At 42.8% G+C, this 20,408-nt stretch overlaps 1 protein-coding gene across 1 annotated transcript in view; it reads left to right on the top strand.

Annotated features, from left to right (window-relative positions):
* Positions 1–20,408, top strand: part of LOC124788395 (arylsulfatase B-like) — an 87,744-nt gene that overhangs the window by 53,491 nt on the left and 13,845 nt on the right. Inside the window, exons 5-6 of the mRNA XM_047255661.1 lie at positions 6,243–6,400; positions 11,101–11,236. Of these exons, the coding sequence (XP_047111617.1) occupies positions 6,243–6,400; positions 11,101–11,236 (294 nt within the window). The remainder of the gene's footprint in view (positions 1–6,242; positions 6,401–11,100; positions 11,237–20,408) is intronic.

The following is a 20,408-nucleotide window of genomic DNA, read 5'->3' as shown; positions in this document are numbered from 1 at the left end:
AAAATCCCTGATTGGTTGCAGAGCCTTGGCCATAATACTCCAGACGTTTTCAGTTCGGGAGAGATGCGGCGGCTTTACTGACGAAAACATGGTTTGCCAACCACGAAGATAAGAGGTAGAAACTCTCGCCGAGTCTGACATTATCTTCCTGAAATGAAAGCACAGGTTGGCTTGCCATAAGGCAACAAAACGGGGCGCAGAGTATCGTCAACGTACCAGTGTACTTTAAGGGTGCCGTGGATGACTACCAAAGGGGTCCTGCAATGAAAAGAAATGACACCATGGACCATCACTACGGGTTGACGAGGTCTGGAGCTTTTCCGTACACATTTCAGCTGGTCATCGGGAGTAAGATCGAAGTGGAACTCATTACTGAAGACAATTATTCTACAGTCAATCAGATTCCAGGCCATAGACGTGTCTAGAGATGCCTCGGACAGCAGTGGAATACAAACCTGACTGTCGCCCACCATATGGCCTGACAGCTTCGAATGATGGACTGCGGTGTCATTTCTTTCCATAGCAGGAGCCATTTGGTCCTCATCTGCTGCACCCTCACAGTACAGCCGTGTATGGGCGATATTCTACGCCCCGTTTTGTTGCCCTCATGCCAAATCATCCTGGTCTTATATTTAAGCAAGGTGATATTTGCCTGCACTTCTTGGAAATTTCTACTGTTTGTCCTTGTGCTTTCCAAATCCTACGTTGGTCAAAAAGGCCGCCGGATCTCATCCCCGTTCTGAACATTTGGAACGTCCCATCTCGGGATTTTGACGCTCTAACGTGCTATGCAAGACGGTCATTCGAATACGTCAGGCTATGGAGACAGGATTACCGAGACGACCACCCACGCTATGGCGGCGAGACATTCGATTGTGAAAACCCAGGCTTTGGATTTGTCACACCCTGGTACGGCAACAACGAAGACCGACGGAGGGGCTGGGCCCCGTGTGCGAGCGACCAGCCTACGCCCTCCCAGACAACTATCAAGGTCCGGCTCACAGCTCAGGACGGTCGCACTTAGTGTCTACACTCCTCCCACTATGACCATTCAGCGTCGGCCAGCAGACCAAGATCATACGACAATCGAAGCAGACAGGAAGAGGAGAGATCAACAGGCCAGAGAATCAGCAGCCAGGCGCGGCTTGAAAACAACTGATCACGATGCAGAAGAATCTTCTGAACACGATAACAGGCGTACCCGATATCAGAGACCGATCAAGACGCTATGAAGTCAACAGACCAGTGCTTTCGAACCGCTCGCTATTGAAGTCGAACATATAGATTTGTCTACGACGCTTCCCGCCACCGCTGTTTCAAGCATTACTTCACCTAGTACATCTCAAGCAACAAAAAAACTGAATGTGATAGGTCCACCCATCACAACCCAATATACAGAGAAATGTCTGTCCCTAAACACAGAGCTGAAGAAACGTGTCACTGGGCTCATCAGAGTGTCTATAAGCGTGACGCAATTAAGTACCACTAGAAAGACCAACGATGGTGAATCTTCCAACAATCCAAGATCGTTTTCTTCACACTCCACTTGCCAGCGGTCAAGAATCTCAAGGTGATCAATAAAACATACCTGTCAAAGAATTTGAAGTGGAGCTCCACACCACTTGCTTTCCCAAAGTTCTTCATCAGTTTAAGTCCAGAGATGACAAAACCAACAACCTTCCAGTATAGCCTGTCTACTGTGCCTCCCTGCCTGCATGTCCAACTAGCGATTCCATCCACAGCGTGCGTTACATAATGGATACAAGAAATGAAATTGAATTCTCCCATGCAAAGGAGGGACCACACAGTGTAAACGCTGTTCGAGATTGTTCCATACCACCAAATACTCTAATTTACCCACCAGATGTCTCAGATGTGGGGACAGCCAACAGTCCAAAAACTGTCAAGCACCATGCACTCAGAAAGCGATGTGTGCAAACAGTGAAAGTGATCACCTAGCTACATGGCGCGGCTGCACCACGTTTCAGTAAGCCCTGAGGACCTACATGGCACCAGGACAACCAATCAGGGAACGAAAACAGCAAGCCACGAAAACTACAGCACAATCGAATATCGCAACTCCTAAGAATTTTCCAACGCTGCCAGCTCGCCAGGTTCGGACCACGACGTCAGTTAGCTCAACCGGCTCACTGACGCGATGGCCAAAGCGACCACTTCAAATAGCGGACAATCATCATTCGACTTCTCGGAACTTCAGGTAATATTTACTAGTCTCAAGAACTTCATGTCACTGTAGAATGGAAACATCTTCACCATCATCAAAGATACATTGCGCTAATTTCAGGCTGCATCTAACACCCTTATGAAATTAAGGATGTTTTCTGATGGGACCATGTCACACTTCATCGCCAGCAGTGGCCCGTAGATGTATCAAGAGCCACCGACTACTCACTTTGCGTATTCAATGCAAACGGCCTTCTGCACAAGAAACTCGATTTGGATCATTTGATTGTTCAGCACCATATGATATCCTTCTTGTCACCGGGCTTATCTCCACCATACCCAATCGTTTCACCTGAAGGACATGACAGCATACAGGGCGGACCGTGCGAACAGTCGTAGGGAGGCACAGCAGCCTTTCTCAAGAAATCCGTTATGTTATCGCTAAACACTGCACGTGGAACTCCACGTGCAACAACGCACGGGGGATTCACCTTCACAAACTGGAGCAATAACGTTTGGCCAGACGACTCCATCCACTTTCTGTCGAATCCAGCATAGAGTTCAGATATTTTGTACATAGCGATGTTAAAGAAATCGAGGCTGGATCTCCGTTTACAAACATTGAACGATTTGACGTCTGATAACCATCCTGTGGTTGGTGTGATATCAGAGGTTCGCTTCCACTTGCTTACCCAATCGTCAACTATAACTTATAGGGAACAATTTGAGTGGTGCCTGAAAACTAATGTTAAACCTACCGCAAATGTCTCTATAACTGAACAAAAAGATCATGTCATACCTACTCTCTCAAAGAAAATACGTTGCGCTTCCTAGTGGACCTGTCTCCAGTGGATCGACAAACAGCATGCACGACACCTATTCGCCACTGTTGCAAAAGTTGAGAACCTTCAAAAATAGAGAGAGGAGATGCTGGCAACGGTTCCAAACGTGGCTGATCAGAGACATACGAAGTGACTCTCAAGGGAACAGCACAGATAGGCAGTGGAACGCAGATAATAACTATGGGAAGATAACGTGGCTGTCCTTGAGCTCCATACTAGCTATCGCTGGAGCTAGGTACTCATTCTCCGAAACCATAACCAGCGTCGAGAGCTCTCAAGGTCCAAGAGCCTTTGTCTGTTGGTAAAAGTAGAAATTTTGGCTTCCGTGCTTGAGGCTCAAAACGGACTAGACGACTTTGGAAACGATGCGGATCCTGAACGGGTTAGTCAGAGAGCTCAAGACATCAGAGAAGCGGACCAGCGTATTAACCAGGACGTTACAACGCGTGCAGAAGCCTGTAGGATCACCAGACACTTGAGATCTTATTCCGCTTCTCCTCCAAGTGAAATTACACTCTCACCTTAAGCACATCCCACGGAAACCTCTTGTGCTGATCACGAGGCTCTATAACGGTTGTATGAGAATTGGCTACTGTCTGGACACTTGGAATGTGGCCCGTGTAGTTCTGCTGCGTATAATAATGAAAGACCCAAGCTAACCAGCCAGTTATCGCCCGATTAGCCTCTTACCGACCTTATCAAAAATTTTAGAACGACTCGTCCCGATCTGCTTACGACCTCTCATCATGGACCATGATATCATCAGAACGGATCAGTTTGGTTTTCAACCTTCCCTGACGGCGGAACTCCAGCTTCTACAATTCGGGGAATACATCGCATACAAAATCAACCTCTGCAGCTATACGGCTGCCGTGTTTCTGGATATTGAGAATGCTTATGACAGAACCTGGCGGGAGGGATAAACTGCTCCGAAAACTTCATGGTTTACGTGTGTTACCTCACATCATCTTGGCACAGTTTGCGGACGACACCACTCTGTTAACTATAAGCAGACGGATCACTGCCGCAATCGGTCGACTGCAGCGACAAGTATTGCTAACTTACAAATGGGCCACAGCGAACCACATTTGTACTGACAAGACCACGGCAGTCCTTTTCATTCACCGAAGGCCTACTAACTTGTGGAACAGACTCCTACTCCAGAGCAACGAATTCTCAGGGTCCACCAGAGTAAAGTACTCGAACATAAGTTACTCTTGAAACCACATATCCAAGCCAACAGTGTTCAACTTCTTCATGTATTGCACTAGCTGTATGCTATTCTGTCTAGTGGGAAAATGAATGTCTGGACAAAACTCAAGCTTTAGAAAGTAACGATCGTGCCTGCACTGTTGTACGGTTGCTCAACGTGGGGTATAACCAGCCCCTCAAATTTGAGACCCCTACAGATAATTCAAAATCAGTGTTTATGTTTTGTCTTGTTTGCTCCTCGGTGGGCCCAGATCTATGACTTGTATATTGAAGCTCAACTGCCGATGAACAGAGAACAAATCATGGAGACGAAGTGGAAACTATTGGTAAAAATCGATGCGTTACGCCATACAACTCAACACCCCGACTACACTGCCTCGGTAGTCCATGTACGGTGGCATCGAATAAAGATACCTCGTGAAAGTCGGAGGCACCCCAGTGACTACCAAATTGTTGTAACCACTACCCCAACAGGACTCAAGGACCGCGAGCCCTAGCCCCTAGCTACGCGTAAATAAAATTTACCTAAACCCACTAAATCTATTCGCCCCAGAATTCCAGCTTCAGGGAAGGTAGCACTATGGAAACACCAAACAAAAATTTAAAAAATCCCTGTAGCATTCCCTGGGATTACTCATGAAGTTAACTTTGCACTTATCACGTTTCTTCCACTAAGAACGGAGTGTTGAGTTCTATTTGCAACGAAGTACTGCTTCCAGTCCCGAATCTGGTTCGATTCTCTATAAGTTTCTGTCTCGGTCAATAAAAGACATCGCGGATATGTATTTCATAAGTCATTAGTGAACGTAAACATGTAAAATGAACTAGTTTCTTAAGTTTAAACCACCCATAGTAGCAGTCACGCACTGTGAAAATATGGTTGATTGCGTTGCTTTATTAATGCTAGGGCCGGCCGGAGTGGCCGTGCGGTTCTAGGCGCTACAGTCTGGAGCCGACGAGCGATACGGTCGCAGGTTCGAATCCTGCCTCGGGCATGGATGTGTGTGATGCCCTTAGGTTAGTTAGGTTTGATTAGTTCTAAGTTCTAGGTGACTGATGATCTCAGAATTTAAGTCGCATAGTGCTCAGAGCTATTTTAACCCTTTTTTTGTTAATGCTAGGCAGTAAGTTCCCCATTTAAGGTTGTGATCGGAGTGTTGTCATAAAACCTAAACAGTTTCTAATTCTTGTATTTTAGTATTTAGTCACCGCTGTACATACAGTGTGGTGTTTCATGGGAAACACTGACTGCATGTATTGCGGATTTCCAACATTCAATGGTAAATTAGTGAACAACTTGATGATGTTTTCGAATATTTCACCAATTGCTTGTAAGTGAGGTAACTAATATTACTTTATATTTCTATACTTATATCATCTTCAAAAAGCAATAGGTGAACTAAAATAGCATCTTGTGGCTGAAATTCTGAGTACTTATTGGTATGTGGAAGACAAGGATCTGATACACTATGCTTATAATCGTTAAGATATGATAAAAACATGAATCTGAAGTGCCTATGATTCCATAGTACCTTAAATTTTACATTAGGATGTCTTGGAACAAATATTGACTGTACATAAATAGAGGCTGGTACAGAGAAGGTATCATGATAGGTGATAAAATACCCATATGTTAAAATCATTATTATTCAGTTTTAGACGTTCTCTTCTTGGCCTAACTTTTGAATATGTGCCTTCATCATATCCTACTTGCCTAGGGTTCGTTGTGGTGTAGAACCTTTGGACAATATTTTCTCCTTTCAAATGGAGTTCGATTAAAAATTTTGTTCGTCAATCGATCGTCGAATTTGGTCTTCCAGATACCTTATCCTTACAAAAATGGAAAATGGAATGACGTTAATCTATAATACAAAGATATTGGAAATGTGCTCAATGGCTTAAAAGAGAAAATAATTTCTTGATTCCAGCACGTACACGTATCTTGTTATCAGTGTATGAGCTGCAGTTCGAAACTAGACAGTGCACAATTTTTCCTTCTGACAGCCGTCGTCTCGAAGATGGATGAATCTGTGGGACGAGTTGTGGCCGCTCTGGAAAAACGTGACATGCTGGACAACTCCATCATAGTGTTCGCGGCCGACAACGGCGCTCCTACAAGTGGAATCCTTCCGAACTGGGGTTCCAACTACCCTCTCAGAGGGGTGAGTAGCCAGACATTGCATTGTAGCACCGATATGTTTTCTTGTTCCTCCTTTATTGTGAGTCTCATTTTGAGAGACCATGAATAAGCGCATCGCAAGGTTACATAACGGCGTAAGCGTTCAATGATGTAAGAAATATGAAGTTATTAATCACTTTCCCACGAATATTAACTTACGTTCTCAAAAAGAATAACCATGGATTCCATATACACTAAAGCTAGTCCCATTTGATATGAGGTCTTAAACAGCAATACAAGCTGCTGACATAAAAAGTGTGACGACTATACCAGCTAGTCCCCACTGTTTATCAGATTCTATCCATGATCTCTCAGCTGTTTCTAACGCTGTTCGATTCTGTTTCTCAGTTTCAGTCACTTGTTAAGCACATTTTAAATTTCTTCTTCGCTTTTTCCTTCCTTTTCCCAACAGGTCAAGGAAATTTTTATAACACTTTTTAAGCTATGAAGGCAACGATTTTCCGTCAGCAGTGTGATAGTGGTTAAAAACATGGCCCATCTGCCTTTCTGCGCATACAGCGCGTTCAGACAGTTAATTCATTTATTTGTTCAATTTATTTGGAAAATAAATTCATTCACGCTCCTCAGCAAAATGTTTCAAAATGATTAGTAGGAGAATATTATGGATTAATTACAGGAGCTTTCCTCATGTGAGAATGCGCTTAGAGATAATATTGTGGAGCAACAAAAATATGCGCATATCAACAATAACAGGTAATAATTTTAACTCAGCATGGTTCATTATTTGTCTTAATATCCAGTTTCTCCCTAGATTGGTGGAAGTGCTCAGTGTTCTTGCAGCATGCTGTCATAATGAAATTCAATTGGAATAAATTATGAGTTCATTTTTCAGCTCAATCACAGGATTTCTTACTTTCTCTGTTAGGCTAAGCTTCTATTTTTGTCAAAGTGGTGTCAGACTGGCCATTTCTACTTGTTGACACACACACACACAATATATATATATATATATATATATATATATATATATAGAGAGAGAGAGAGAGAGAGAGAGAGAGAGAGAGAGAGACAGAGTGGTTAAAAATATTGCCCATCATATATATATATATATATATATATATGGCATCCCACTTATCTTGACCACCCTAAATAACTGTTGTCCAGATGGAAATTACAAAATGTTTCAAGCAAATGCTCTTTAGCTGTCAGGGAGACATCAGTCAGCACGATTGCCTTCGTCGTAGCTTTGATTTTTACAGAGATATGACCAGCGGAATGACTTTTTTAAATGGCATCCAGTAGTTTCTATTTGGTAATTCATTTACTCTCCTAAAGATCTATATAAAAATGTAGCACAATGTACCATTCACTGAAACACAACCTTATTTATTACACGATTGACGTTGACGCTCCCAGCGCTTAGTGAAGGTATTCAGGGTAATGGAACACATACACGTGATGAGATGACGTTTACAGAGGACAGATGTAAACATAAGTAGAATGCACATCCGTCGTTCTGTCAACCATCAATTGAAGAGTTGTGTGAGTAGAATGTACATCAATGAAGAGAAGGTATAAGTGCTACTCGTCTATGGGGAATGTAAGTTACCCGAACAGTAATTGCAATACTATTTTCTTATATGCACGGGTACACTCAGTACAGTACTTTAGTCATTTTGAATACTGATGTCTAGAGTAGGCATACAGTAAAGGCTATCATTCCTACAAACTGAATCGACGTAACTTTTCTTTTATTGTTGTTGTTCAAGGTAGGCCAAATGCTACGCTGGCAGCGGAACTGTGCAGAGAGCGATATCCTGACAAGAACCCACCTTCGCGACGGATGTTTTCTCGTCTTGTTGCGACGCTTCAGGAAACAAGAAGTTTCAATCCGCGACAACGCAATCGTCTTAACACTCGCACAGACGAAGCTGCCGAAATTACTGTTCTCGCTTCCGTTGCTATGAATCTCCATGTCAGCACACGACAGCTTGAACACGAGATTAGCACTCCTAAAACCAGTGTACATCGTATTTTTACACGCCACCGATTCCATCCTTGCCATGTACACCTACATCAAGAATTACGTGGGAATGATTTCCAGAATCGTGTACAGTTCCGTCAATGGGCACAGCAGCAATTCCTCGTCAACCCGAACTTCTTCTCCTATGTCCTATTCACCTATGAATGTTCCTTCTCAAACTAAGGACAGGTAAATACAAGGAACATGCATCATTGGTCCAGCGATAACCCACGATGGCTTAGACAGGTGGAACATCAGCGTCAATGGAGGTTTAACATCTGGTGTGGGATTCTTGGTACCACGATTCTTTGCCATTATTTCATCAATGGTATTCTTAACGGCACAGCGTATGCCAACTTCCTCAGACGAATTCTTCCTCCCCTTCTGGATGAAGTGCCGCTAAGAACCAGAATGCTTATGTGGTATAAACACGGTGAATGTCCAGCACATAATGTCTTGCGTGCACGTAGCGTTCTGAACCGAAAGTATCCTGCCAGATGGATTGGTCGAGGAGGAACAGCTACTTGGCCTGCTAGGTCTCCTGATTTCAATCCTCTGTCTATCGCGATATTCGAACAACTCCAGAGGACATACAGGTACGTATCGTGCTTGCATGTAATCCTCTTCAGTAGGCAACACTGGAAGCAGTAATTCTTTCATTCAACGAGTCCACCACTGTATCGGTGACCAGGGTCACCACTTTGAGCACCTTTGAATGTTCTGCTCCTGGGCAACGGTACAGGAGAGTCAAAGTTAATTTTGTCTTATTTACTTGGTTTTCTTTTGTTTTCTGACAACTCCAGAAGCTAAAGAATATTTGCTTGAAACATTTTGTATTTTGCATCTGGACAAAGAGTTATTTAGGGTTGTCAAGATAAATGGGACACCCTGTATATATATATATATATATATATATATATATATATATATATATATATAGGGCGAAAAATAATTCGTGTGCACAAACCTCAAATCGTTAATATGATGTTACTGGTAAGTTAGGCAGAGAGAACAAAAAATATTTAAGACGTAATTCACTTACAACGTTTGACATGTAGACAACACGAAGAACATAGAATACGATAAGCAGTGCAGCAGTCTCGCTGGCAGAAAAATTGAAACGGAAGAAATTCTCTCTTCGCGTTGCTTTCCATTATAGTGTACGTTAAACACGGAATTTTAGCCAACGTAAAATCTGAAATTACAGAAAAGAACATGTTGGACTTCGTTTTAACGTAGCACGAATGTAGAACGCACAGCACACGCTTTACTAAATCTATAATTTAGTCGAATTAAGTCGGGTGATGATGAGGGAATTAGATTAGAAAATGAGTCACTTAAAGTAGTAAAGGAGTTTTGCTATTTAGGGAGCAAAATAACTGATGATGGTCGAAGTAGAGAAGATATAAAATGTAGACTGGCAATAGCAAGGTTGGTTGTTTTTGGGGAAGGAGACCAGACAGCGTGGTCATCGGTCTCATCGGATTAGGGAAGGATGGGGAAGGAAGTCGGCCGTGCCCTTTCAGAGGAACCATCCCGGCATTTGCCTGGAGTGATTTAGGGAAATCACGGAAAACCTAAATCAGGATGGCCGGACGCGGGATTGAACCGTCGTCCTCCCGAATGCGAGTCCAGTGTCTAACCACTGCGCCACCTCGCTCGGTGGCAATGGCAAGGAAAGCGTTTCTGCAGAAGAGAAATTTGTTAACATTGTTAACATCGAGTACAAACTTAAGTGTCAGGAAGTCGCTTCTGAAAGTATTTGTATGGAGTGTAGCCATGTATGGAAGTGAAACATGGACGATAAATAATTTGGGCAAGAAGACAATAGAAGCTTTCTAAATGTAGTGCTACAGAAGAATGCTGAAGATTAGATGGGTAGATCACATAAGTAACGAGGAGGAATAGAATTGGGGAGAAGAGGAGTTTGTAGAACAACTTGAGAAGAAGAAGGGACCGATTGCTAGGACATGTTCTGAGGCATCAAGGGGGCACAAATTTAGCATTGGAGGGCAACGTGGAGAGTAAAAATCGTAGAGGAAGACCAAGAGATGAATACACTAAGCAGATTCCGAAGGATGTAGGTTGCAGTAAGTACTGGTAGATGAAGAAGCTTCCACAGGACAGGGTAGCATGGAGAGCTGCATCAAACCAGTCTCAGGACTGAAGACCACTACAACAATATAGCTTAGGTACGAATACTGTGATGCCTCCATGGATTAGCGAACTCATACACTAGTTTGAACAGCTGTGTATCATTTTTAACTAGGAAGCTTTGGGACGTTGTCGAAAACTGACGATCATCTCTCTAAGATAATATTCTACATGCTATAAATTATACAGGGTGATACATAGATGTGGAACCACCACTGAAAATCAAAAGCAGGTAGATAAACAGAAAGTTAAATTCAATTAGTATGAGGTAGGCGAGTGAGATAATCTGTAGGACAAAGCTACGAACATGGTGACCCTTTCATTTACACATCCCTTTAGAAGATGGTTCAGTACCTAGGGACTCCTTCTGTTGTAAAGAGAAAGTGATACTAATCGTCAACCACACAGACACTGCTGTGAAACTAGCTGACAGCTCTCTGTAGTGCCAGTAATATTTCAAGTTTCAAGGTACGTCGATGACACTACTTCCGTTACTGTCGGATACAGCTCCCAGACACCAGTACGAAGGAGATTATGTGTTCCAGATGAAGGGAACCCTCTGGGAGGGTGGCGTGCGGGGCGTGGCCGCAGTTTGGAGCCCGCTGCTGCAGAACACGCCCAGGGTGTCCAACCAGCTGATGCACGTCACCGACTGGCTGCCCACCCTGTACGCCGCTGCAGGTACGTGACAGCTAGCAGCGAGTACGGGGTGTAAGAAGATATCGGGGAACCAACAACATTGCTAGTGAAGATAACGACCGAGGGAAGAATAACAGCCGGCTGGGGTGGCCGAGGGGTTCTAGGCGCTACAGTCTGGAACCGCACGACCACTACGGTCGCAGGTTCGAATCCTGCCTCGGACATGGATGTGTGTGATGTCCTTAGGTTAGTTAGGTTTAAGTAGTTCTAGGGGACTGATGACCTCAGATGTTAAGCCCTATAGTGCTCAGAGCCATTTGAACCATTCCTTTTTTTTTTTTTTTTTTTTTTGAAGAATAACAAGTCGATGGCTGGGCAACTAGAGAACAGCTAAAATCTTACACTGTATGGAAATTCCGTCAAGTTATGTGTTTGTTTAACAGCTCTGAAACACAATTTGCCTGACTCAGCTAATTAGTTTAACATCTGACTTACACCTCTGTGGGGTACCAAAAAAATGGAATTAGTTTTTATAAAACAACCTTATCCCCTGCAAAATACTCTCCATTAAACTAACTCATTTGTCCCAGCGGTGCTTCCACTGTTCGAAACACTTTTTATATAGTCATATTTATGTATGACTGATGGCTCCTCACTCGGTTTCTTCTTCATCTTTGTTCTCGTCTCTGTGTTCTTTTATGTCCCTTTTCATGAGTGCAAATAGGAAAAAGTCGCATGGAGCAAAGACAGGCGAGAAATGTGCATGGGACAGCGAAACCATGCTGTTTTTAGCCAAATACTGTCTAAGAGGGATGGCTGTGTGTTCAGATGGTTGTAATGGTGAAAGAACCAATCTCCTGTCTGCCTAAATCTTCCGTTAAAGTTCCCTGGTCGCTGATCCAGGATAACCCACTGATCTACGAAAGCTGATCAGTTGTCTGTCGACTGAGCACAAACTCTCGAACATAATATTTTCTTTGCCGACTGGGGCAGGTGATAGACGTCCAGAATGGCGCCGCCATTTTTAAATCGAACAAACCGTTCGAACATTGAGTTTTTCCCATTGCGTCATCTTGGTAAGACGTTTTCAACATTAAAACAGTTTCAGCAGCATTTTTATCGAGTAGAAAACAAAATTTGGCAGCTGTACGTTGTTCCATGTCTAGGGAATACTTTTCATGTTAATATCGGGCACTTCTTTTAATTATTTGTAGATTACATTGAAACTAAATCAACTGATTAATATTTTATTTCATAACTGAAATTGAGTTGCATTACTTCATTTACCTGCACTTAGCAAAGACGCTTGCAAAATGGTAAAACTGACGGTAAACATCACTTTCAAAGCCAGAGGACGTTAATGTCTTCTGTGAAATGTTACAGTCGTTCTCTTCAGATGATTTACTCGATGTCACCTACTTCAAGTAGAACAAGGAAGAAAAAATTGCAGAAGATCAGCTGCTTTCCGTTGCAATAAATTCGTTCTGCGTTGTTCAAGTTTACATTTTCGCGGAATTACTGGAAGTGTAGTATCCCCTTCAGCAATATAGAACAATATTCCAACTTCACGAAACTCACGTACGATGCCTGCTGAATTTAATAGTGCCATGACTTCCAGTTCTGCATATTTCTGACCTAAACTAGCTGTGCATAATTTCGGGCCCCATGTACTGCAACGTCACACTGACATGAACAGTGTGCTCTTACTGCCAACTCGATTTCATAATCACTGAAACAAAAGTCACATGACCTCCCAACATGGGAGTTTTCACTTCGTTCCTCCTTTCCTTCTGGGAGATTAGTATTTTCGTCAATAAGCTTTTTCGCTTCTAAGGAGCGAAATGCGACAAAAATGCGGTCAATAATCACTACACAAACCGCTATTCAGTCCTCTTTCTTTTTTGGTCATCAGTGTACTGACTGGTTTGATGCGGCCCGCCACGAATTCCTTTCCTCTGCTAACCTCTTCATCTCAGAGTAACACTTGCAACCTACGTCCTCAATTATTTGCTTGACGTATCCCAATCTCTGTCTTCCTCTACAGTTTTTGCCCTCTACAGCTCCCTCTAGTACCATGGAAGTCATTCCCTCATGTCTTAGCAGATGTCCTATCATCCTGTCCCTTCTCCTTATCAGTGTTTTCCTCATATTCCTTTCCTCTCCGATTCTGCGTAGAACCTCCTCATTCCTTACCTTATCAGTCCACCTAGTTTTCAACATTCGTCAATAGCACCACATCTCAAATGCTTCGATTCTCTTCTGTTCCGGTTTTCCCACAGTCCACTACCATGCAATGCTGTACTCCAGACGTACATCCTCTGAAATTTCTTCCTCAAATTAAGGCCGGTATTTGATATTAGTAGACTTCTCTTGGCCAGAAATGCCTTTTTTGCCATAGCGAGTCTGCTTTTGATGTCCTCCTTGCTCCGTCCGTCATTGGTTATTTTACTGCCTAGATAGCAGAATTCCTTAACTTCATTGACTTCGTGACCATCAATCCTGATGTTAAGTTTCTCGCTGTTCTCATTTCTACTACTTCTCATTACCTTCGTCTTTCTCCAATTTACTCTCAAACCATACTGTGTACTCATTAGACTGTTCATTCCGTTCAGCAGATCATTTAATTCTTTTTCACTTTCACTCAGGATAGCAATGTCATCAGCGAATCGTATCATTTTTATCCTTTCACCTTGTGTTTTAATTCCACTCCCGAACCTTTCTTTTATTTCCATCATTGCTTCCTCGATGTACAGATTGAAGAGTAGGGGCGAAAGGTTACAGCCTTGTCTTACACCCTTCTTAATACAAGCACTTCGTTCTTGATCGTGCACTCTTATTATTCCCTCTTGGTTGTTGTACATATTGTATATGACCCGTCTCTCCCTATAGCTTACCCCTACTTTTTTCAGAATCTCGAACAGATTGCACCATTTTATATTGTCGAACGCTTTTTCCAGGTCGACAAATCCTATGAAAGTGTCTTGATTTTTCTTTAGCCTTGCTTCCATTATTAGCCGTAACGTCAGAATTGCCTCCCTCGTCCCTTTACTTTTCCTAAAGCCAAACTGATCGTCACCTAGCGGATTCTCAATTTTCTTTTCCATTCTTCTGTATACTATTCTTGTAAACAGCTTCGATGCATGAGCTGTTAAGCTGATTGTGCTATAATTCTCGCTCTTGTCAGCTCTTGCCGTCTTCAGAATTGTGTGGATGATGTTTTTCCGAAAGTCAGATGGTATATCGCAAAGACTCATATATTCTACACACCAACGTGAATAATCGTTTTGTTGCCACTTCCCCCAATGATTTTAGAAATTCTGATGGAATGTTATCAATCCCTTCTGCCTTATTTGACTGCCAGTCCTCCAAAGCTCTTATAAATTCCGATTCTAATACTGGATCCCCTATCTCTTCTAAATCGGTTCCTGTTTCTTCTTCTATCACATCAGACAAATCTTCACCCTCATAGAGGCTTTCAATGTATTCTTTCCAAATATCTGCTCTCTCCTCTGCATTTAGCAGTGGAATTCCCGTTGCTCCCTCAATGTTACCACCGTTGCTTTTAATGTCACCAAAGGCTGTTTTGACTTTCCTGTATGCTGATTCTGACCTTCCGACAATCTTATCTTTTTCGATGTCTTCACATTTTTCCTGCAGCCATTTCGTCTTAGCTTCCCTGCACTTCCTATTTATTTCATTCCTCAGCGACTTGTATTTCTGTATTTCTGATTTTCTCGGAACATGTTTGTACTTCCTCCTTTCATCAATCAACTGAAGTATTTCTTCTGTTACCCATGGTTTCTTCGCAGCTACCTTCTTTGTACCTATGTTTTCCTTCCCATCTTCTGTGATGGCCCTTCTTAGAGATGTCCATTCCTCTTCAACTGTACTGCCTACTGCGCTATTCCTTATTGCTGTACCTATAGCGTTAGAGAAATTCAAACGTATCTCGTCATTCCTTAGTACTTCCGTATCCCACTTCTTTGCGTATTGATTCTTCCTGACTAATGTCTTGAACTTCAGCCTACTCTTCATCACTACTATATTGTGATCTGTGTCTATATCTGATCCTGGGTACGCTTTACAATCCAGTATCTGATTTCGGAATCTCTGTCTGACCATGATGTAATCTAATTGAAATCTTCCCGTATCTCCCGGCCTTTTCCATGTATACCTCCTCCTCTTGTGATTCTTGAACAGGGTATTCGCTATTACTAGCTGAAACTTGTTACAGAACTCAATTAGTCTTTCTCCTCTTTCATTTCTTGTCCCAAGCCGATATTCTCCTGTAACCTTTTCTTCTACTCCTTCCCCTACAACTGCATTCCAGTCGCCCATGACTATTAGATTTTCGTCCCCCTTTGCATACTGCATTACCCTTTTAATATCCTCATACACTTTCTCTATCTGTTCATCTTCAGCTTGCGACGTCGGCATGTGTACCTGAACTATCGTTGTCGGTGTTGGTCTGCTGTCGATTCTGATTAGAACAACCCGGTCACTGAACTATTCACAGTAACACACCCTCTGTCCTACCTTCCATTTCATAACGAATCCTACACCTGTTATACCATTTTCTGCTGCTGTTGATATTACCCGATACTCATCTGACCAGAAATCCTTGTCTTCCTTCCACTTCACTTCACTGACCCCTACTATATCTAGATTGAGCCTTTGCATTTCCCTTTTCAGATTTTCTAGTTTCCCTACCACGTTCAAGCTTCAGACATTCCACGCCCCGACTCGTAGAACGTTATCCTTTCGTAGATTATTCAATCTTTTTCTCATGGTAACCTCCCTCTTGGCAGTCCCCTCCCGGAGATCCGAATGGGGGACTATTCCGGAATCTTTTGCCAATGGAGAGATCATTATGACACTTCTTCAATTACAGGCCACATGTTCTGTGGATACATGATACGTGTCTTTAATGCAGTGGTTTCCATTGCCTTCTGCATCCTCATGTCGTTGGTCATTGCTGATTCTTCCGCCTTTAGGGGCAATTTCCCACCCGTAGGAAAAGAGAGTGCCCTGAACCTGTACCCGCTCCTCCGCCCTCTGTGACAAGGCCGTTGGCAGAATGAGGCTGACTTCTAATGCCGGAAGTCTTCGGCCACCAACGCTGATTATTTATCAAAATTTAGGCAGTGGCGGGGGTCGAACCCGGGACCGAAGACGTTTTGATTATGGATCTAAGACACTACCCCTAGACCACGAGTCTCTTAAGAAAGTTTATTTTAACGTTGTCGTAGGCGTAGGAATCGTAAAACATCTTAAGCAGCAACATTCACAAATCTACCGAATAACAATTCCTTCTTGTCTAGGTGAAAAAGGCTTAAAACAAAGTCTGCACAGTCTGGGTCAGGTGGATTCTTTCGTCTGATAGTATTGTATTATAGTTTTCCCGAGAGTTCCTGTTGCGTTGTGTTCCTGCAGCTGCGGATATCATGGGTTTAAAACGAGTTAACCATCAGACAGTACGAAATGATTAATACCCCAACGGTTGTGTTCATCCACCAGATGAGATCCGTTCACAACAGGGAAACCGCGAGAGACGGCTTGCCCTTGCCTTCCTCCAACGAGTGCTGGATGCCATATACACAAATGATACACAAATGTTTACGACACTGTATGTTGGACGTCACAGTTAACTTTACCCTGCTAAACTAACAATTCTCTGTTTACAACGAGCTAAGTTCTGTAGAAGCTGCAGTATTCGAACTCGATAGCACAGGAGTAGGCCTACAAACTCATCACTTTGCCTACTCCGCTATCGTACCAATTGCATGAAGCCCAGTTACACACTTCTGTGGTGTGATGTGTGGGGTAACACAGGTGAGTTAATACTAGCAGGAGAAGGATGCTGTGCGTCACAAAGTGAATATCAGAGCCTCGTTATTATTACTACGTGTAATGTTTAGAGGCAAAATACCCACAGGGAACTAATTTGTCAGATCTTTTTCCTAACCGTCTAATCGGGAAAGAATGTGACTTCAGAGGAGAAGGATGTGCTCTCCACCTCATATGGCACTTCGTTTGCATCTGCCTTGTCAGTAGGATCTTACATGCAAAATGTCACAGCTCAAGGAATTTGATAAAGATCGCATTACTACGCTTTATGAGGATGGATACTGCATCAGCGCCGTGCCCTAGGATGCGTCAAATCTACGATACATCTCTGGGTGAAGAGGATGGAGGCGGAAGATCATGTCAACCGCCGTCGTTTCCCTGGACAATCACGGACTACCACCAATGACCAAGACAATAGTATACGGCACTGCAGTGATGAAAACCATTTCAGGACTAACATAGTAATTAAAACCATCCTCCAGCTACAGGTGGGCAGGTCTACCCTTCGTTGCCGTCACAACGTGAAGAGATGGTATGGACGAAAATCAGCGGTCAAGGACACGTTGAAGGAACAACGTAAGGCAGCCAGATTATATTTCGCACTGGCGCACAGAAGGGAACCGCTTTTATACGGAAGTCAAGTTATATTTTCAGCCGAGGAGATGTTTTCTACTGGACCAAATTCTTCATTCCAGGTATATCGACCAAGTGAAGCGAGATTCGGCAGCAAATATGTCCATCAGAGCCAAAGGTGTGGCTGAACTCCAGTCATAGTTTGGGGATGGTTGCGGAGTTCTGCGGCAACTGGACCGTCCGTTTCGTAGTCATTACTTCTGCGAAATAATGGGGGACGTAATGCTTGCTTCTGAATTTCAGAGGTTTTCAGTAGGCTGTATAATCCTCCAACATGACCGTTCTACTGTTCAGAAAGAGAACTGAGTAAAACATTGGTTTCAACTGAACGGAGACCTTGAGCTGTTGGACTGGCCTCCCATGGCACCCACCACAGTCCCATAGAGCACGTGTGGGCAGAGATGGTGTAGAAGACCAGCACCGACAACCAAGCCATCGCTGTCCAAAGCTGTTCATAACCCATGGGGAGAGTTGTCACAAACTAACAGATTCATTCTATTCCGCGACGGGTTAATGCAGTTGTAGAGGAGGACGGACACGGGACACGGCACTGAGTTTTGTTGTTGTTAGAATGAAAGAGAGGAGCAGGCTATACACAAAAAATAAGCTGCCTGCTTTAGTCTTTTCAGCCGTTCAATAGGCTCTTGATGTTGAATTATTTTACAACTAGTGATCAAAAAAATCTCAGGCAAACATGCAATTTGTTTTACACAAGAGCATGACTTCAATGCCGATGAAGGCATCAAAGATAAAGTATTACTTTTTTACTTCAAGAAAAAAGCATTACATTAATTTGTGTTCCCTTTATATACATGCAAACAAGACGCCAATAGCGACGAAAGCACAAAGCAAATACCACACTGAAATCGTGATACACAAAGCGAAAAAGTGGAGCAATACTGGCGATGTAGACGTGAAGTCGAGCGTCTCACTCCCCTCCATCCTCAGTTACACACTTCTTAATGCTTTAAAATAAAGAATACTTAATTATTCTCATTATCCTCCTAAATTAATAACTCTTACCACGAATTAAAATTCATAGAGACCGGAATCCAATCCCTCTAACTGCAGACTACAAACTGGTCACCTTAGCCAATGTGCCGTTCTACCAGCCACGCAAAGTACACTTGCGAAACGGTATGACGTGGTCTGTGATGTCCCGTGAAAAAGAAATGATATACCGAGTAAAAGCGGGGTATTGCGACTTTGACGGAAATGCTGAGCGTCCATCTGACATTGAATTCCATGAGAGGAGTTATGAACAACATTAGCGCACTGGAAGAAAAATGGTTGAAATTGCTCTGAGCACTATGGGACTTAACTGCTGAGGTCATCAGTCCCCTAGAACTTGAACTACTTAAACCTAACTAACCTAAGGACATCACACACATCCATGCCCGAGGCAGGATTCGAACCTGTGACCGCAGCGGTAGTGGTTCCAGACTGTAGCGCCTAGAACCGCTCGGCCATGCCGGCCGGCGCACTGGAAGACACACATTACGTATTGTGTTAGGATTTACCAGATCTACTTCTTTTGGCTATAGCGTGTACCGGAGTGTGTGAGAAATTAATAGCTGCTAACGAAAGTCTGACAAAATTTCGAGATGGTGTTGGCAATGGTACGTGTGAGGCATATCATGTGACAATCGCTAGAGCACAAAGCCACTTTGCGTATTTTGTAACTTCGACCAAAAATGCTAGTATCGATGAGTGTATACAGTATGCCATGTACGACTACAATAATCTGAAAAAGATTCCGAAATACAAAGCTTTGGTTCACTATTTTTTACTTCACACTTTACAGTAAAGGAGAGGTAATTTTTGATGTGCCTACTTCAGGTAAGAGAGTTGCTACAAAGTGTGCATCATTTTAATTAATTTGGCACAAAAATTTGTGTTTTTGACAAGTCATGGTGCCTCAGGAGAACTCACGTTTCGGCAGAAGCCACAATACGGAAGAATAAAAACAACGGAAAAAAACCTTTTCCAAGAAGTGTTTGATTTATTTGTCTAGTGGGTATTGAATGTTATCTCAAGAAGATTTATTTATTTATGTATTTATTTTCAGTTTCAAGATTGCACAAAAATTAACCAACATAAATACAATGGGCACTGTTTACCGCTGCACTTGTCGCAAGTCACTGTTTATGTGCAATGTATTATAGAAGTAATGCATCCTTCAAGAATTCGATGAACGTCATGTACAGGAAATAGGTTGAGTAAAAACTAATTTCAGAACTTGTTGGTGCATTAACTTTCATGCCAAAGCGCTGCTATAAATCAACGCTTGACTGTTACCCATATTGAAATGTATGACACAGTACCAGTACCGCACCACAAAAAAGGCCGCCAAACTATCGGTTTCTGATACAGGCTTTGATGTCAGTCACTACGACACAGAGCTCCACGTCAGTAGAGGACACAACTGAACGTTGATTCCTGGCGTGCTGCTGACACCCCTCTCTTAAAATATTCCAACAGCCACTCCAGCAGCGAACGAAACAGTTATATATTACGTAAAATTAAGATATGTAGATAAAAGTTTTCTGTATACATGAGCCCCTGGTGATGAGCAAAACATGTCTGAAATGCGTTGCATTATGTTAAACTAAACATAAAATAAATAATTAAATTGATTCTCTCTGCCTTAGTATGTACTACACTATTGAGAGAATGAACGCATTATTGATTCCACAGTAACTGAGTGTAACTAAACCTGCTGCAATGGGCTCAA

The sequence above is a fragment of the Schistocerca piceifrons genome, chromosome 3, assembly GCF_021461385.2.
Source record: "Schistocerca piceifrons isolate TAMUIC-IGC-003096 chromosome 3, iqSchPice1.1, whole genome shotgun sequence".
In the NCBI taxonomy this organism is placed as follows: Eukaryota; Metazoa; Arthropoda; class Insecta; order Orthoptera; family Acrididae; genus Schistocerca; species Schistocerca piceifrons.
This window is presented reverse-complemented; position numbering and strand designations above follow the sequence as displayed.